This window comes from Peromyscus californicus, unplaced genomic scaffold (genome assembly GCF_007827085.1).
Source record: "Peromyscus californicus insignis strain IS unplaced genomic scaffold, ASM782708v3 Scaffold_5__1_contigs__length_169319896, whole genome shotgun sequence".
In the NCBI taxonomy this organism is placed as follows: domain Eukaryota; kingdom Metazoa; phylum Chordata; class Mammalia; order Rodentia; family Cricetidae; genus Peromyscus; species Peromyscus californicus.
The window spans coordinates 16050985-16069770 of record NW_026294573.1 but is presented as its reverse complement, the minus strand read 5'-3'; the positions used below and the strand labels follow the sequence as shown (position 1 = coordinate 16069770).

General features: G+C 52.2%; 1 protein-coding gene across 7 annotated transcripts in view; it reads left to right on the top strand.

Annotated features, from left to right (window-relative positions):
* The window catches only part of Kif17 (kinesin family member 17), a 41484-nt gene that overhangs the window by 7601 nt on the left and 15097 nt on the right, over nucleotides 1-18786 (top strand). For all 7 annotated transcript variants that reach the window (XR_008213997.1, XR_008213998.1, XR_008213999.1 and 4 more), the window contains exons 2-6: nucleotides 2738-2884; nucleotides 3611-3712; nucleotides 8537-8726; nucleotides 12129-12581; nucleotides 13975-14084. Coding sequence is in view for 4 of the 7 variants with exons in the window: in XM_052718571.1 (XP_052574531.1) it covers nucleotides 2738-2884; nucleotides 3611-3712; nucleotides 8537-8726; nucleotides 12129-12581; nucleotides 13975-14084 (1002 nt within the window). In the remaining 3 variants the exon portion in view is untranslated. The remainder of the gene's footprint in view (nucleotides 1-2737; nucleotides 2885-3610; nucleotides 3713-8536; nucleotides 8727-12128; nucleotides 12582-13974; nucleotides 14085-18786) is intronic.

Sequence of the window (18786 nt, the reverse complement as noted above, 5' to 3'; positions counted from 1 at the left end):
TTCTCAGTGTGGTTTTGGTGCCTGTCTTGGGTCTCGCTCTGTAGACCAGGCTGGCCTCGAACTCACAGAGATCCGCCTGGCTCTGCCTCCTGATTGCCTGGATTAAAGGTGTGAGCCACCACCGCCTGGCTCCATTCCAATCTTTAAAATGAAGTGAAGGGCCGTTATGGTAGGTGCACACTTATAATCCCAGCACTTGGAAGACAGAGCCAGGATGATCCCAAGAAATTCCAGGCCAGTCTGAAACCAGAGAGAGCAAAGAGGGGCAGGCGGAGATGTGGCCCGTTGATACGGTCCTTGCTCAGCACACAGTCCTGGGTTCAGTCCCAGCGTAAGCCCTACATAGTGGCCTCTGCTTGTAGTTCTAGCTCCTGAGAAGGTGGAAGCAGGCTATCAGTAGTGCAAGGTCATCCTCAGCTACTGATTTTGAGATCATACTGGGCTGCAAGAGCTCCCCTCCCCACACAAATAAGATGTACAGCTCAGGGGTAGAACACTTGCCAAGCGTGTGTGAAACCCTGTAAAAAAATAAACTCAGTTCCCCAAGCTGCACCAGCACCTCCCCAGTCCGGCTCTTGGCTACCCCGGAGAATGGAGCGTCTGCCGTGTGACTGTGAATGTTCCTGTAGAGTCCCTTCCCTGGACTCGGGCTACAGTGACATTCCTTCAGCTACTTCATCTTCTCCAGGGGCGTCATGTGACTTTCCCTCTATAGCTCCATGTGGGGTTGAGAAGCCCAGCACAGGGTTGGGTCCTTTCTCTGAAGCCACTTGTCCCCATTTTAAAGGTCCCACCCCTGCATGCAGCCCACCACCTCTGAGGAGCTGCAGGACCCCAGTGTGGTCACAGTTTTCCTAGATTGGGTGGACTTGCCCATTTCTACTGCAGAGAAGGAAGCACGTGTCCTCTGCCAGGGGTGGGGGCTTTGACTGGGTACCAGCCATCTTGTGCCAGCAGCATTCCTGTCTTGCTACGTCAGAACACCTGACAACTGCAAGTTAAGGAAGAAAGGTTTTGTTTGGGTTCACAGCCCGTCACTTTGGGGAGGGCATGGTGAGAAGTGTGAGACATCCAGTCATCCAGTCAGGAAGCAGAGGGAAACGAATGTCACTGCTCAGCTTTTCCCCTTGTTCACCCTGGAACTCCAGCACACGGGCTGGTACTGCTATGTTTAGGGTGCGTCTTCCCACCTCAGTTAATCTGACCTTGACTTCCCACCTCAGTTAACCTGACCTTGACCCTCCCACCTCAGTTAACCTGACCTTGACTTCCCACCTCAGTTAACCTGACCTTGACCCTCCCACCTCAGTTAACCTGACCTTGACTTCCCACCTCAGTTAACCTGACCTTGACTTCCCACCTCAGTTAACCTGACCTAGATACCCCCTCATAGACATGTCGAGAGATTTGTTTCCATGGTAACTCTCAATCCCATCAAGTTGACAATAGTAACCATCGCAGATGCTCCATAGTTAGTTCTGCTCACTGTAATCCCAAGAGCCCTAAGGGCAGGGACTGTGGCTACCTTCTTCAGCTCCCTCTCCCTCTAACCAGAACTGGTTCAGTTCCTGAAACAGAAAAGACAGCTGGGACCTGCGGGGTGAATAAAGGGATCCATGAGAGAGTGGCTGTAGAAGTGGTACCCAGTTTGTCTTCTTTCTTGGCCTCCTCATCCATACCCCACTCCCAGATGCACCTGCCAGAGATGGACGCTCCTGTGTCCCCTTGGCCTGGATCTGCTGCAAGCCGCAAGAATATGAAATAGAAATTCAGCTGTATATGATAAAGCTGTACCTAGAAGAATCAAGGAATTCTTCTAGCAGAGAAGTCAAATGTCAAGGAATAGTTGATGTTATTCAGCTTTTAATGTGTCAGCTGTCTTCTGCTATGAATTTCTTATGCACTCATACACTACTAGGCCACAACAGCAAACAGTATAAGCTTCTCAGACCTACTGCTGATCTGAACTAGGTAACACCCCTACAGAGACAACGCCTGTCTCCTTCCTAAGCCTAGGAGACAGGCGGATTGTAGATGCATAGCTTCCTCTTCCTGTCAGTCACCTGTCACCTGTCCAGGCCTCCTCAGCAGCAGCTCGACTTCTGTCCTGCCTCTGCTATACAGAAGGCCTTGTCTGCTTCTTCCCACGCCTTCCTGCTTCCTTTCTTTGACTCCCTCCCTTCACGATTCTCTGGACTTCTGTCCTGTGTACACCTCCCTGGCCTGGGTGAGAAGCATTGTGTCTGCCTCCCCACATTCCCGGCAGACGTTTAGCAAGCACCTGTCCATGCCTGCACTTGCCGTACCTAATACCTGAGATGATTCAGCTTTAGGAAGGGGCTGTGCTCTCATCCTTTATGACGGGTGAGGAGACTGAGAGTCCATGTGCCAAGTCCAAGACCAGTCCAGTAAAGAGTGGAGATGGGCTGAGGGTGTGGCTTGGTGGTAGCGCCCTTGCCTTGCATATGTGAGATCTTGAGTTCTGTCTCAAAGAAGCAAAACAAAGAAGCAAACAAGCATGGAGATACAATTTGAACCAAGTTGGCTCCCCAGCACAGGCTTTTAGATAACCCCACCTTGGCATGATGTTTAACCCCATCAGACCATTGTTTGAGGACAGAGTGGTGCCTTGTTCTATGGGGACCCTGGCAGGACACTGGAATCCATGGGCTTGGGGACCATGGTGCCCACCTGGACCTGTCATCTGAACACCTGACCTTGGTTCCCTCTCATACAGGGTGTCACTGAGGGCTACAACGGTACTATTTTTGCATATGGCCAGACAGGCAGTGGGAAATCCTTCACCATGCAGGGCCTGCCGGATCCCCCCTGCCAGAGAGGCATCATTCCCAGAGCCTTCGAGCACGTATTTGAGAGTGTTCAGGTATGGGCCTCACATGGGAAGAGGTAAGGCTAAGTGTTACAGATGGCCCCCAGGGTACCTATGACAGAGGCATGGACTGTGGGTTGCAGTCAGAACCTGGTCCTGACTCTGTGTGGGTCAACAGAGGCAAGTCCTGGGTTCTGAAAAGATCATGGGTGAAAAATAAAACCGAGAAGAGTGTTGGCTGCGTGTTTTTCTCCTGCTGCCTTTGAATGTTAAAATTCACTTGACATTCTTGTATGATGACTCTTAACATGTGACAGGAAGTAGTTATAACAGTCACGGCTCCCCCATTTATTGAGCAATTACTAAAGACCAAACTTGTGGGAAGCCCCTTGTATCCTAATCTCATGGACCCCAGACTGGACAACTCCCAATTGTGGTGGCCCTAGAGGGTCCCACTCTTCAGCCCAAGGCCAGGACTTGTCCAGGTGGCAGTCACTGAAACTGTGACCGTGGTTTCTCACCTGAGTAGGGTGGAGGTTTCCATCTCCCTTCCTGTAAGGTTTGTGGGCAGCACATTTGGATGGATAGCCATAACCCAGCTTGGAGGTCTGAGGGTTCTGGAGCTGGAGAAGAAGGTTTGCCAGCAGGGCAGGTGGGGTAGGGTTGGGGTGAGGGCCCATGTGGCCTGATGTCTCGCTCCTCCTCCATGTCTCAGCTGTGGAGGCCTGAGCAGCAGGTGGGTTTGGTACCAGCCATCTTTTCATGCTCTGCTTCCTGCAGTGTGCAGAAAACACCAAGTTCCTGGTCCGGGCTTCCTATCTGGAGATCTACAATGAAGATGTCCGTGACCTGCTGGGCGCTGACACCAAGCAGAAGCTGGAGGTGGGTGCAGAACCCATGTGGGGTGGTCAGGAAGGTCCCAGGGGAGAGGCTAGTATCAGACGGTGCTGGGACTCAGGATCCTACTGCCTCGGTTTCCCTAGTACTGGGACCGTGGACAAACATCACCATGTCCAGTCAGAGTGGGCCAGCCTTTTGAACTTGAGTCCTTAGAGAACCTAATGTGTGGGCTGTGTCTGCTGCTACCACACAGGCTGGATGTCACCTTGAGCAAGGCCACCTCTGTTGAAACAAGGTGGAGTTTTCCAATAGATTTCTATTTTAGAAAACACTTCCACTGATAAAAATTATTAGATGATCTAAAAGAAGGGATGAGTTCCTTACTATTTACTGGCTCTTCAGGTGCATTTTTCCACCTTATTTTTGGAGTCATCTTGCTGGTGGTTGTTGTCATCTCTAATTTACCAGAGTGGGAAGGAGGCTGAGGAGCCTCAACCTGTCCAGGTTCTATAATGCAGCAAGTGGCTAAGCCCGGACTTGAACCCATGTCTCCCTAACTGAAGGGTTTGAACTTCAAACACCTTATTTTACTGATGCTCATATGGCTAGGATTCCATCATCTTGGTTCACTTTGAAAAGGGGTATTGAGAATTGAAGACTGTAAGCAGAGCAAGCCCTCGGCCTAGTGCCAGCACCCGCTGGGTGTTCAGTAGGCAAGCTTTAGAGAAAAACCCAGCAAGGACAGGGGGCGGGCAAGTGGAGCCCCTGAGGGGCAGAGTCAAGGACAGATGAACCACGCTCATGGCAGTGAAGATGGGCTTTGGCTTAGAGCGCCTCAGGCACGTTCTGTAAATTGTCCTCAGTCTCCTCAAAGAACGGGTTTAGGGTGGGGAGTGCTGCTTCCTAAAGGTGGAGGCAGAGCTGGAAGACATGTGAGGGTTCTGTCCAGATAGGCTGGACCTGCATGACTGCTGGGGGCACCCAGACAGATCAGGAAACCTGCCGGACTTGGCTTAATGGCACAGGCTATAATCCTAGAAGTGGGCAGACTGAGGCAGGGGGATTGCCAGTTCCAGGCCAACCTGGATCACATAAGGAGACTGTCAAAAAAGAAAAGAAGGAAGGAAGGAAGGAAGGAAGGAAGGAAGGAAGGAAGGAAAGAAAAAGAAAGAAAGAAAGAAAGAAAGAAAGAAAGAAAGAAAGAGAAAGAAAAAACAGACGTAGGAAGGGAGAGAAGAGGGAGAGGGAGGAAGAGGAGAATGAGTGAGCAAGGGGGAGAGAGGGAGAGAGAAAGAGAGAGAGAGGGAGAGAGAGAGAGCAAGCAAATACTGCCAGGACTAGAAGCCAGTGAGAGGGCGTGGAGTCCCAGCTGGGACCCTTTGACCTTGACCTTGGCCAGAGGTGCTGGTCTTGCTTCTGCCTGGGGCACTGACAAACCGAATGGCCTGCTCCAGGGAGCAGAGGCCAGTCTGAGATGCTGCCCCTCATCTGTGCGGGGATACCGCTGGATTTCCCCCCCAGCCGTGATGCTTATGATCTGGCCAAGCCCCCCTCCCCCCCCCCCCCCCCCAGGGTCCACTAGGAAGCCAGTGATTCCAGCTTTAGGAGAGGGAGGATTAGTGGTTCACTGATTGTTTTCAACAAAGACTTACTGGGCAGAACCCATGTGTACCACATTCCAGGTCACACCCTGTGCTGGACCCTCCTCCTCTCCTCAACTTCCATCCATCCACTCAAGACCCCGCCCATCCTCCTGCAGTGGGCTTTTCACAAGCCTAGCGGCTCTTTGCCCTCCCTGCCAGGAACCTCTACCACCAACCTGCAGCCTCCGCCTCACCAGAAGAGGGTGTTGGGAGCCTGTAAGTCATGACTCACCCTCAGCCGGAGAAACAGGCAGAGGAGTTGGGTGGGGGCTGGGACCTCCAAAAGGCTAGCCTCAGGGTGATAGCCCTGCTGCTCACAGACCTTCCAACCAACTTATGTGGGTGCCATGGGGACTCTATCCCTTCCTGGCTACCCTGGACCCTGGGAAGGCCTCGCTCAGGGAGCCCACTGCCTTGGGGGCTGCAGGTGATATGATAGACGCTCAGCGGTGCACACCCTGCAGGCCCTGGGTCTTTGATAGGCTGCTTTGTGGGTGATATGCAGATGGTTTCATGTACGGCGCGTAGGAGAATCCTGTTCTCATCCTCTGTGATTCAGGCACCTATGTATAACCCAAAGAACACGCAGAGTGGGAATGGATTGGAATCCGAGGCTCCATAGCGCAAGCTCTTAGCCTGTGGTTAGCATAGGGCCTGGTATGTTTTATAATTAGGAGTTATTCAGTCAGGGAAGGTCAGCAGGAGATTTGGGGAAGCCAGCTCCCCTCCCCACCCCCAAACCAGTATAAATACTGCCCCACATCTCCACCCAATAGATCATGGAGTGGAGTAGAGCCTACAGGGGCCTCCCAAAATCCCTCCTGAGCCATGTCTTGGGGAGAGCTTATGAGCATCCCTTCCCAGTTGGACACTAGTCATAGCCATGTGCCTGTGCCCTCTCCATCCCCACCATAGCACAGCTGGTTGCCATGGAGACCTGGCTCTGGTCTCTTGGAGCCTAGATGAGCAGTTACTGAGGGGAGATAGGATGTACAGCTGTCAGCCATCACTCAGCACCCCCCAGGACCAAATGTTGCAGTGGGTGTGGGTGAGAGTAGTGGGAAAGACCCCCGAGGGTGTCAGAGATGAGGGGCTGGTTTTGCCTTCTGAGGTTACTCATGCTGAAGGCAGCATCCCTGTCCTCTTCATGACCTGCTTCCACCGAGACCACTAAGGTACCACAGGCCTGTTTCCTTCTTAATTTCCATGTAGTCTCCAGAAATGGGGGTTTATCCCCATTTCATAGTTGAGGTGACTCAAGCCTACAGAAGCCAGCTGATGTCCCTCATCTATCAGGGTTTCTAGCCTGAGTCCTGTTGAATAAGTAGGAAGGTGAATAAGTATGCTTTTTAAAATAGGGTCCTCTCCCCACCCCCCCCCCTTTTTTTTTTTTTTTGTTTTTTTTTTTTTCGAGACAGTTTCTCTGTATAGCCCTGGCTGTCTAGAGTTTCTCTGTATAGTCCTGGCTGTCCTGGATCTTGCTCTGTAGACCAGGCTGGCCTCGAACTCACAGAGATCCGCCTGACTCTGCCTCCTGAGTGCTGGGATTAAAGGCATGCGTGCGCCATCATGCCTGGCTAAATAGGCTCTTGTTGTTGGTGTTGTTTTTTCAAGACAGGGTTTCTCTGTGTAGCTCTGGCTATCCTGGAACTCACTATGTAGAGCAGGCTGACCTAGAACTCAGAGATATGCCTGCCTCTGCCTCCTGAGTGCTGGGATTAAAAGGATGCACCACCACTGCCCATCCTAAATAGGCTCCTTTTAACAACAACAAAATTTTTTTAGATGGATTTATTTTTATTTTTACACGTATGAGTGTTTTGCCTGTATGTATGTTTGTATGTTTCTATATGTATGGATTTTGTTTGTCTGTGCACTATGTACATGTCTAGGCCCTCCAGAAACCAGAAGAGGCTGTCAAGCTGTGACACCCTGGAACTGGAGCTATAGATGGTTGGGAGCCATCATGTGAACACTGGGAATTGAACCCAGGTCCTCTGCAAGAGCAACAAGTGCTCTTAACCACTGAGCCATCTCTCCAGCCCAGTATACTCGTTCCAAGGGTGACCAGATACTCACCAGACCTGCTGTGTGCCCCCAACTGGGCTCTAGATCCTGGGAGTGTAGTGGGATCCGTGTAGTCCGCTTTCTGGGCCCTAAACACTGCCTGCCTCTGTTTGCAGGAGCTTGTCCTTTGTACCCATCCTCTATGACTCTCTTTATCCTGCTTCTGAAGCCTCTGCCACTGGAACCCCACTAACAGCCGTATGGCTTTCAGCAAGTCATTTAACCTTTCTGTGCCTCAGTTACTTATCTGTTCCATAGAACCAGCCCCCATGGGACTTCACACCCAAGCAGGTGGAGCTAGCCTGTGTCCCCACTGGACTCCTGGGACCCCTAGAGCAGACCGCTGAGCCTTCTGGGCTCCAGTCGGCGTGGCCACTTGGCAGGCAAACACTTGTTGTTGATCTGCTTTCCTTTCTTCTCCCAGCCAAGACACAGTCTTGCTGTGTAGCCCAGGCTGGCCTCGAATTTGCAGTAGTTCTGCCTCTGCCCACTAAATGCTAAGATTACAGACGTGCCCTGCCGCGCCCAGCCCTTCATTCCATTCTTACCAGTGCGGTTCTCTTTCCTCTTGAGAAATTCTTCATTCACCGCTCTGAGTAAGCAACAAAGCTCCTTGGCTTCCTGGAAAGGAAGCCGGGAACATCGGGGGCATGCATAGCTTACTCGTTGCCATCTCCGAGGGCTGAGCTGAGAGCCTTGTGGGCTTGGGCAACAAATGACTCTCCACCTGCCATCATCCAGGAGTCAGGAAACATTTCCATTGCCCCAGTCATATCAGAAGAGGGAGTATCAGAAGCCATGTGGACAGGACAAAGGAGATACATTCAGAGCCCTGGGTGCCAGCCCCATCATCTTCCAGAAGCTGAGGGTCCCATGCAAAGCTTGTCTGCCTTACTTTACTGAATCTTTACCATGCCCATGAAATAGGTATGTCATGCCCATTTTCCAGATGTGCATATTGAGGTTCAGGATGTTACTGGCCCAAGAACCTGTAATGGGTGGGAGGCAGGAGTAGGTCTGCAGCTGGCTCCGCTCGAGTGAGCCCCCTGCCTGTTACAGGATGGTTTAGGGGTGCACAGGCAGCCTGGACAGGGTCCTGCCTTTGGGTTCATTAGAGATCCTTGGTGATCTCAACCTCCCCTGCTCCTCTCTGCAGCTGAAGGAGCACCCCGAGAAGGGTGTGTATGTCAAGGGGCTGTCCATGCACACGGTGCATAGCGTGGCCCAGTGCGAGCGCGTCATGGAGACCGGCTGGAAGAACCGCGCGGTTGGCTACACCCTGATGAATAAGGACTCCTCTCGCTCACACTCCATCTTCACCATCAGCATCGAGATCTATGCCGTGGGTACGGGGCCAGCTGCGGGCAGAGGGTGGCCCAGACACTCTGAGCCAGGTCCCCACTCCTGCTCGGAGGGCATCTCACCTCTTTGGAGCCTAGAGAACTGGGAAAAGATGCCCTTAAGTGCCTGAAGGAAACAGACGAGGGTCCGCCCTGTTCTGGGACCCGTTTCCTGGATCTGCACCAGCAATCTCAAAACTGGTAGATAACACTGAGTACTTCCGTGTGCCAGGCAGCATGCACCCATGATCTCATCTATTTCTTTTCAGCTCCCATGAGCTAGTAGCTCACACTCCCATTTTACAGGTGAGAAGACTGAGTCTCAGAGCTGGGGCTCGAGCTCAGTACTTGAGTAGCCTGCTCCAGGCCCCGGATTTCATCTCTGGAAAACCTGAAGGGCCAGAGGTCTGTGTGTAACTTAGGCCTCCTCTTTCTCAGTAATGTTCTCTGCCCTTCATTCACCTGCCTCTTTTCCTGGCAGAGCTGCTGAGAAAGAGGGGGAAGAAACCGGTGTTATTCTGGGCACCTGTAAGCCGGATGCTGTGTGCAGGGAGATGCTGTGTGCAGGGAGATGCTGTGTGAGGGAGATGCTGTGTGCAGGGAGATGCTCTGTGAGGGAGATGCTGTGTCCTGGGAGATGCTGTGTGCAGGGAGATCCTGTGTGAGGGAGATGCTCTGTGAGGGAGATGCTGTGTGAGGGAGATGCTGTGTACAGGGAGATGCTCTGTGAGGGAGATGCTGTGTGCAGGGAGATGCTGTGTGCAGGGAGATGCTGTGTGAGGGAGATGCTGTGTGAGGGAGATGCTGTGTGAGGGAGATGCTGTGTGCAGGGAGATGCTGTGTGCAGGGAGATGCTGTGTGCAGGGAGATGCTGTGTGAGGGAGATGCTGTGTGAGGGAGATGCTGTGTGAGGGAGATGCTGTGTACAGGGAGATGCTCTGTGAGGGAGATGCTGTGTACGGGGAGATGCTGTGTGAGGGAGATGCTGTGTGCGGGGAGATGCTGTGTGAGGGAGATGCTGTGTGAGGGAGATGCTGTGTGAGGGAGATGCTGTGTGAGGGAGATGCTGTGTGCAGGGAGATGCTGTGTGCAGGGAGATGCTGTGTGAGGGAGATGCTGTGTGAGGGAGATGCTGTGTACAGGGAGATGCTGTGTGCAGGGAGATGCTGTGTGCAGGGAGATGCTCTGTGAGGGAGATGCTGTGTGAGGGAGATGCTGTGTGAGGGCAGATGCTGTGTGAGGGAGATGCTCTGTGAGGGAGATGCTGTGTACGGGGAGATGCTGTGTGAGGGAGATGCTGTGTGCAGGGAGATGCTGTGTGAGGGAGATGCTGTGTACAGGGAGATGCTGTGTGCAGGGAGATGCTGTGTGCAGGGAGATGCTCTGTGAGGGAGATGCTGTGTGAGGGCAGATGCTGTGTGAGGGAGATGCTCTGTGAGGGCAGATGCTGTGTGAGGGCAGATGCTGTGTGAGGGAGATGCTCTGTGAGGGAGATGCTGTGTGCAGGGAGATGCTGTGTGAGGGAGATGCTGTGTGAGGGAGATGCTGTGTGAGGGAGATGCTGTGTGAGGGAGATGCTGTGTGAGGGAGATGCTGTGTGCAGGGAGATGCTGTGTGCAGGGAGATGCTGTGTGAGGGAGATGCTGTGTGCAGGGAGATGCTCTGTGAGGGCTCCCTACGCTTCAACCTCTGTAACTGAGGCCGTCCTCGAGGCAGGTGTGATCATTCCCCTTTTACACATAGGAAACTTAGGCTCTGAGAAGTGAAGAGATTTTCTCATGCAGGGTACCCCAGCCATGAAGTGGAGGAGCCAGAGTTTGAACCCAGGGCCTCCTGGTATCTTGTCTACTAAGGCTGCAGCTGCATTAGTGTGTAGTTCATCACAATTAGAACTGCAGAGAGTACAGAGCAGGAAGCAGCCTAGCCCAACTGGGAACGTAACTGGAGAGACCCTGACCCAGGGTCAAGGCCAGGGCTGATAGAACCTCCCTGCATACTGTCTGTTCAGCAACCTGGGCAACCTGTTCCCAGACCAGTGCCCTGGTACTTGCTTGAATGAAGGACATCAACCTGGGTGTTCCTGGGGATATCCACCTGAAGAGGACATGACCTCACAGTTGCAATTGGGGCAGGGAGAGCTGCCTGGCTCAATGGGTGAGAGAGAATCATGGGCTCTCTTGGGCTTTGCAGAAGGTTTGAAGGGCAGGCTGACACCTAAATGCAGCCGTACAGCTAAGTCTGTTTTCTCTGGCTCCTCTTTTTTTTCTTTTTCTTTTTTTTTTTTCCTATGACTCATTGCCAGGCCTTCATAACGGTGAGTGATGGATGGAGGATGCTCCACTCACCCCTCAGCTGTCGTCCATGAGGCATTTACATTGTTTCTGGCTTCACAGTGCCAGAATACTTTTGTGTACAAGGCCATTTCTGCTCTGAGACTCATTTGCTCAGGCTAGACTTGGTGTGCACTGTGAAAGCATGGAGCACACACACACTCAAGGCTCATGACATATCCTGGTACACTCTACAAGTGCTCTCCAAAAACACTACCAGTCTCTTCCTGCTCCATTTAAAAAAAAAAAAGATCTTACAGACCCAAATCCCTCACACCCATCTAATGTCAGCAAACATTTCTCTCCCTTAAGATTGTTCTGCACTATGTGGCCAGTTGACTGTGCACATCCAATCCTGGTAGGATGCTCAAGGCTAGTCTTACTTTGCAGATGGGTCACTGGAGGGAGAGAGAGCTGCGTGGCTGTGTTTACGCCCTACAGTGTGAAAGGGGGCAGGGTTGTCTTTCAAAGCCAGTCGTTTTTACACGGAAGGTACAGTTCCCTTGCCATCTTTCCATCTCCCCTTCGCCATCCTCTGCCTTTGGCCTCATAGGAAATCTGTCCAAACTGTTGTGAAAGAGACTGCTGTCCCCAGAGAACAGACCCTTTTCTTTGCAGTCAGGCAGCCCCGAGTGTCCACCTTTTCCCACTCCTTGGCTTCTTTTTATTTTTAAATGACTTATTTTTTTTTTATGAGCATTGGTGTTTTCCCTGCATGTCTATCTGTGTGGGGGTGTCAAATCCCCTGGAACAGGAGTTACAGACAGTTGTGAACTGCCATGTGGGTTCTGGGAATTGAACCTGGGTCCTCTAGAAGAGCAGCCAGTGCTCTTAACCTCTGAGCCATCTCTCTAGCTCCCCTCCCACTTCCTCCTTGGCTTCTGTGTGGCCTTGGGAACGTTCGATGCCATCCCTGACCCTCAGTCTTCTTACCTGTACCATGGCAGCCCTCCTTTACAGACTCCTGATAGGCTCAGATGTAGCCCCGGGCAGGTCCTGAGGGCCTGGTAGCCAGCCACCCTCGTCTTGGGTGGATGTGGAGCTCACCAGCTGTTGCTCCTTGCCTGCCTGTCTGCAGATGAGCGGGGTAAGGACCACCTCCGTGCAGGCAAACTCAACCTGGTAGACCTGGCGGGCAGTGAGCGGCAATCCAAGACCGGGGCCACGGGGGAAAGGCTGAAGGAGGCCACCAAGATCAACCTGTCACTGTCAGCACTGGGCAACGTCATCTCGGCCCTGGTGGACGGACGTTGCAAGCACATCCCTTACCGGGATTCGAAGCTGACGAGACTGCTGCAGGACTCGCTGGGCGGCAACACCAAGACTCTGATGGTGGCCTGCCTGTCCCCTGCCGACAACAATTATGATGAGAGCCTCAGTACCCTGCGCTATGCCAACCGGGCAAAGAACATCAAGAACAAGCCACGCATTAACGAAGACCCCAAGGATGCCCTGCTCCGAGAGTACCAGGAGGAGATCAAGAGGCTGAAGGCCATCCTGGCCCAGCAGATGGGCCCTGGCCAGCTCTCAGGTGGGACAGCCTGGGGCTGCCGGAGGGGGCGGGGTCAAGCAGATTTCCCATCAGAATGTCCCTACTCTCCCTGACTCCCATAGGCAAGTCCTTTGACACCACTTAGCATACCCCAGTGGTAATGGCTTCTACCTGCCTGTGGCCCCAGAAAGAGGCCTGGCTGGCTGGCCTGTCCAGTCAGCCCTAAGCTCACAGCCCACTCCCCACCCCAGGCTTACTCATCTATCTCCCTGGTTCCGTGTCGGGGGCATCGTGTTCTTAGCATCCCGGTGACTCACTTCCCCACATCCCACCCAAGCTCCTGTAATTGCCCCTGACATTTGCAGTCTGTCATCTGGCAGGCATAGACACTCCGGGCTGGAGCACAGGCCTGCAGGCCTTGAGACACTGGAGTGTTCTAGTGCTGTCTCTTAGGAACAGTGAGCATGGAAGAGTCTAGCATCAGCCCCTTGGTCCTGCCCGCCTGCCTCAGCTGACCCATTCTACATCCAGCTATCTGCCCACTGCCCCCCCTCTGCCCGTCCACAAGCTACCCCTCCCCCCATACCTTCCCACATGCTTGCCTCCCTTCTACTCACTCCACTGCTTACACAGCCCCTGCTCATCCATCCTCCCAACACCCGCCCACCCTCCTCCCCCTCCTCCCCCTTCTCCGTTCTCCACCCGTTCAGATTTCATCCCCCAACTGTTCACATAGCCACCCATCCGTTCTCCTTCCTGAACCCTCCCACCTCCCCACCACCCACCCATCCATGCAAAGCTCCCTCACAGTTCTTCATATGAAAACCAGGGCTGGACACTGGGGACACACAAGACTCAGACCCAGGCTTTGCCTCTCTGAGGAAGAAGGACAAACTTGAAGGCAGACAGATAGCCATGCCGGGCAGAGAGGATCCAAGCCTGTCCAAAAGGCTTTGATCAGTTAGAAAATCTCCATAGAGGCCTGGGCACGTGAACCCTCCCTGCACTTAGCTAACTCCACATACACTGCTGGCTGCCTTGGAATGATGGGGAGGCGGGGACAATGGTGGCCAGATAGAGTGGCAGGATGTAGCAGAATGCCCATCACCTCCCCTCCTCCTTCCCTGTTCCCTGTCCTAACTGCGAACCCCCAACACTGGTAAAGGGATGCCAGGAGGGGAAGAAGTACCAGATCCCCAGTGGGTCCCCAACCCAGCAGCTAATGGGGGCCCTTCCTGGGTTAGAACCCTGATGCTCAGCCTTTCTCCCCAGTGCACAGTGCACAGTGGTGTGGAGTTGTGTCCAACGCTACTTCCCCAGTGTCCTGGACTCTCCAGTGGCTGGTCAATTGCATTTTATTTTACATAAAGGCATATTCATGCTTGGTTCCTGGGTGACTCACTCTTGACTCCTCTTGTCTCTTTATCTCCAGCCCTGCTGTCCACTCAGACACCCCTGAGCCCTGCCCAGCCTGAGGAGAAGCTGCTGTCCCCCACTGCTGTGCAGCAGGACACTGAGGCTGAGAAACAGCTGATCCGGGAGGTGAGATCCCAGTGAGCTGCCAGTGTGAAGGAGAGGGTGTCCCAGGGAGAGCCAATGTGACGGAGAGGATGTTCCAGGGAGAGCCAGTATGAGGGAGAGGATGTCCCAGGGAGAGCCAATATGAAGGAGAGGGTGTCCTAGGAAGAGCCAGTATGAAGGAGAGGGTGTCCCAGGGAGAGCCAGTATGAGGGAGAGGGTGTCCCAGGGAGAGCCAGTATGAGGGAGAGGGTGTCCCAGGGAGAGCCAGTATGAGGGAGAGGGTGTCCCAGGGAGAGCCAGTATGAGGGAGAGGGTGTCCCAGGGAGAGCCAGTATGAGGGAGAGGGTGTCCCAGGGAGAGCCAGTATGAGGGAGAGGGTGTCCCAGGGAGAGCCAGTATGAGGGAGAGGGTGTCCCAGGGAGAGCCAGTATGAGGGAGAGGGTGTCCCAGGGAGAGCCAGTATGAGGGAGAGGGTGTCCCAGGGAGAGCCAGTATGAAGGAGAGGATGTCCTAGGAAGAGCCAGTGCCTGTAGGGTGTCACCCTAATTCACTCCTCGTGGGGTTGGCACCATGGTGCCACTTTTGTTTAGGAAAGCTGGGCCTCAAAGAGATATCTCAACTTTTCCAAAGCTATAGGGAAGACAGGAATATCAAAGAGTTGGACCCAGGATTTGAACTTGGGTTCCTGACCTTGACTGTTCTTGGTGTCACAAAAGAACCTGTGTGAGGAGAAAACTGAGGACCAGGGGCATCCCCAAGAGAAGTTCTCCTTGGTAACACTGTGTCTTAGTGTTTCTATTGCTGTGAAGAGACACCATCACCACAGCAACTTTTATAAAAGAAAACATTTAATTGGGTGGCTTACAATTCAGAAGTTCAGTCCATTATCACCATGGGACATGGTGACGTGCAGGCAGACATGGTCTGGAGAGGTAGCTGAGAGTTCTACATCTTGCAAAGGCAATAGGAAGTGAACTGTCTCACTGGGCATGGCTTGAGCATATCTAAGACCTCATAGCCTGCCTCCACAGTGACACACTTCCTCCAACAAGGCCACACCTCCTAATAGCGCCACTCCCTTTGGAGGACATTTTTCCTCAAACCACTACATTCCACTTCCTGGCCCTCAAAGACTTTGTAGCCATACCATAATGCAAAAAATTCATTCAGTCCAACTTTAAAAGTCCCCATAAACAGTCTCAAACCTATTTAAAAGTCTAAAGTTCAAAGTCTCTTCTGAGATTCATGCAATCTCTTAACTGCAATCCCTTGTAAAATCAAAAAGCAGACCACATACTTCCAAAAGATAATGACACAGGATGCACATTGCCATTCCAAAACACAAGGGAACATAATGAGGAAATGCTGGACCAAAGCAAGGCTGAAAAAAGCAGCTGGGCAAACTCCAAACTCTTCATCTCCATGTCTGATGTCAAAACGCTCTTCAGATCTCCAACTCTTTTCAGTTTTGTTGCTGCAACATACTTCTCTCCCTTAGGCTGGTTCCACTCCCTGTTAGCAGCTCTCCTCGGCAGGTATCCCACGGCTCTGCATCTCCAACATCTTGGAGTCTCCAAGGCAATCCAGGCTTCAAATTCGCATCGTCAAGCAATGGTCCCTCTAGGCCTCCATTCGGTGACACCCCTGACACAGGCCTGACCTCAGCAGATTTATTCCGTAACTTCTTTCTTCTGTCCTTAACTCTAAAGCCAGAACCATGTGGCTGAAGCTACCAAGTTCTGCTGCTTGCTAGGGCTGGAACATGTCCCCTCATTCAATAACGTCTTCACCAGCTTTCTGCCTTTCACTGCCTAAGCTTGGCTGTCCTGAACTTACTCTGTTACCAGGCTAGCCTCAAACTCAGAGATCTGCCAGCCTCTGCCTTCCAAGTGCTGGGATTAAAGGTGTGCCCCACCACACCTGGCTCTAAGCTTTTCTTTAATTCCTTTTCACAAGTAGGAAACTTAGCTGGGTGGGATCCTGCCCTGAGGTCACCACTCCCTTTATTCCATTCCTTCATCTGTTTATATCCTTGGACACAGAGTTTAGCTCCATTCCACTTCCTGGTGCCCCTTTTCTTCTCAGTCTGTACATTTTGTATTTTTCCTTGCTCAGCTTATCCGTTTTCATTATAAATCTTCACTAGAGTTACCAATAATAACCACACATATCAGAGTCTATACTAGACTGTTTTGAGATTTCCTCTGACAATGGAATTAATCCAAATCTCTTCATTTTTGCCTCAGGCAGACTCTTTGGACAAGGGCAAAAGGCAGCTACATTCTTCACCAAAATATAACAAGAACTATCTCTAGGCCTCAAAGTAATATTCTTTTCCTCTGAGCCCTCTTGAGCCGGTACCTCACAATTCAGATAACTCTTAGCACCACTGTCTTCCATGTTCCTACTAGGATGGTCCATTAATGAAGCATTACTTAAAGCATTCCACTGCTTTCCCATCCCAAACTCCCAAAGACCATATTACTCCAAACAAAAACATGGTCCAGCCTATCATAGCAATACCCAGCTCCTGGTACCAACTTCTGTCTTAGCTGTGAAGAGACACCATAACCACAGCAACTCTTATAAAGGAAAATATTTAATTGGGTGGCTTAGAGTCCAGAAGTTTGGTCCATTATCATGGTAGAACATGGTGGTGTGCAGGCAGACATGGTGCTGGAGAGGTAACTGAGAGTTCTACATCTTGTGCAGGCAACAGGAAGTAAAACTGTCTCACTGGGCGTGGCTTGAGCATATATGAGACCTCAAAGTCTGCCTCCCTATGACACATGTCTGTAGCTGGAGTTTTCCTGCCTGGCCCACAGTCAGGATAAATCTCTCTCACCTGCCAGTCCCACAGCCGCTCAGACCCGACCAAGTAAACACAGAGACTTATACTGGTTACAAACTGTATGGCCGTGGCAGGATTCTTGCTAACTGTTCTTACAGCTTAAATTAATTCATTTCCATTAATCTATACCTTGCCACATGGCTCGTGGCTTACCGGCATCTTCACATGCTGTTTCTCATCAAGGCAGCTGGCAGTGTCTCTCTGACTCAGCCTTCCACTTCCCAGCTTTTTTCTCCTCCTTGTCCCGCCTATACTTCCTGCCTAGCCAATGGCCAATCAGTGTTTTATTTATTGACTAATTAGCAACACATTTGCCATACAGAACATCCCACAGCACATGTCCTCCAACAAAATCATACATACTCCAACAAGGCCACACCTCCTAATAGTGCCACTCCCTTTGGGGGCCATTTTCCCTCAAACCACACATGCTGGAAAAGGTGGCTGGGGACTGATGGCAGTAGAGAGCATGTCCCAAGAGTGGGAGGGTCCTTGGCAGAGGCCAGGCTATCAGTGGAAAGGAGTGTGTTTGCCTTTGGCGCTGTGGCCAATCCTGGGCCTGAGAGCAACATGGCCTGTTTATCCTGGGATAAGTGTAGCATTGACCTCACATGACTCACACCTAAATTCTCACACCATGTATCTCCCAGCATCCCTGGGAAGCAGCGGGACAGGAGATCTCCAGGGATACATACAAAGAAGACATGACAGAGGGTTCCTCTCAACTCTAGGCTCTGTGGGTCCTAGAGGCCCCCGCTGCTTAAAGGCTGCCTGCTAACCTTGCCTGGTGGTCTGGCGTTCAGTGGTCGCTGTGGGGAACTGGCTCTTCCTGAGCAGGAACCCTGATAGTAGGCAGAAGCAGATCCTGGGAGTTCTGGCCTGGCCATGTATACAGCTAGGGGCCTTGTCTGTCAGCTATGACCTCAATTAGGGGTCAGCCCTCAAGACCCTGTCAGACTCTGTGACCAGGGGCCTGCCTTAGTGGCCCCAGTCCTGGGAGCTCTGGGCTTTGGGACCATCTAGGGTAAGTCTGGGTACTGAGTCTGTCTCTAGCACCCAGGGTTGTCCGTTGTGGAGGTGGCAGTTAGAAGAGCCCCTCTGGGGAGTTCTTCTAAGAGCTAAGCCTATAAGCATCCCACTAAGGATGGCAAGCAACCCTTCCTGTGTCAGGAGCCTTGATGCTCTGCAGGTATCAGTGGCCAGGAGCCATACCAAGTGACATGGAGTGGCTGTGGAATCCTACAGTGATGAGTGGATCTGGGTCACAGATCCTCAGGGGAGGAGAGAACTGGACAGTACCTGGAATGGAACCTTCTAGCAGGCACCTTCTGGTCTGGTAGGTTGGATGTCGCCTCCCCCTAGTGGTGTCCAAGGAGAACACACCTCATTTTGTAGAGGCAGTCCTGGGTAAGGTACCTCTTGGAAGCGATGGGTGTTGCCTGCTTCTGCCTAAAACCTAGTAAATGGTATAGGCCATCAGAGGGTGCCACCAGACACTGCTGTCCCGGGACTCTATTTCTGACCCTGGAATTTCTGCTTTGAGCTGTGATGGGAAGCAGAGGTGTGGATGTCTCCCTCTTCCCACTCATCCTCCTGTGTGTCTTTCTCTTCTGAGTCACATTCTCTGAGTGCCTACTGTGTGCTGAGAAGTACATCATAGCATAGTCAGACCCTAGAATGAAGCCCCTGTGTATATAAGAGGACCTTGGCCAGGAGGCAGCCCACCTGGGAGCCCAAGTCATGTCTCTGGACTTCAGCCTCCAGTCAGAATGGGGAGGTTTGGACTGGAGGATTCGCAGGGTCATCCAGTTTTTTCATTGTAAGAGCCCTATTCTGACAGGCACTGTGGCTGGCAGATGGTTTGAGCTCTGT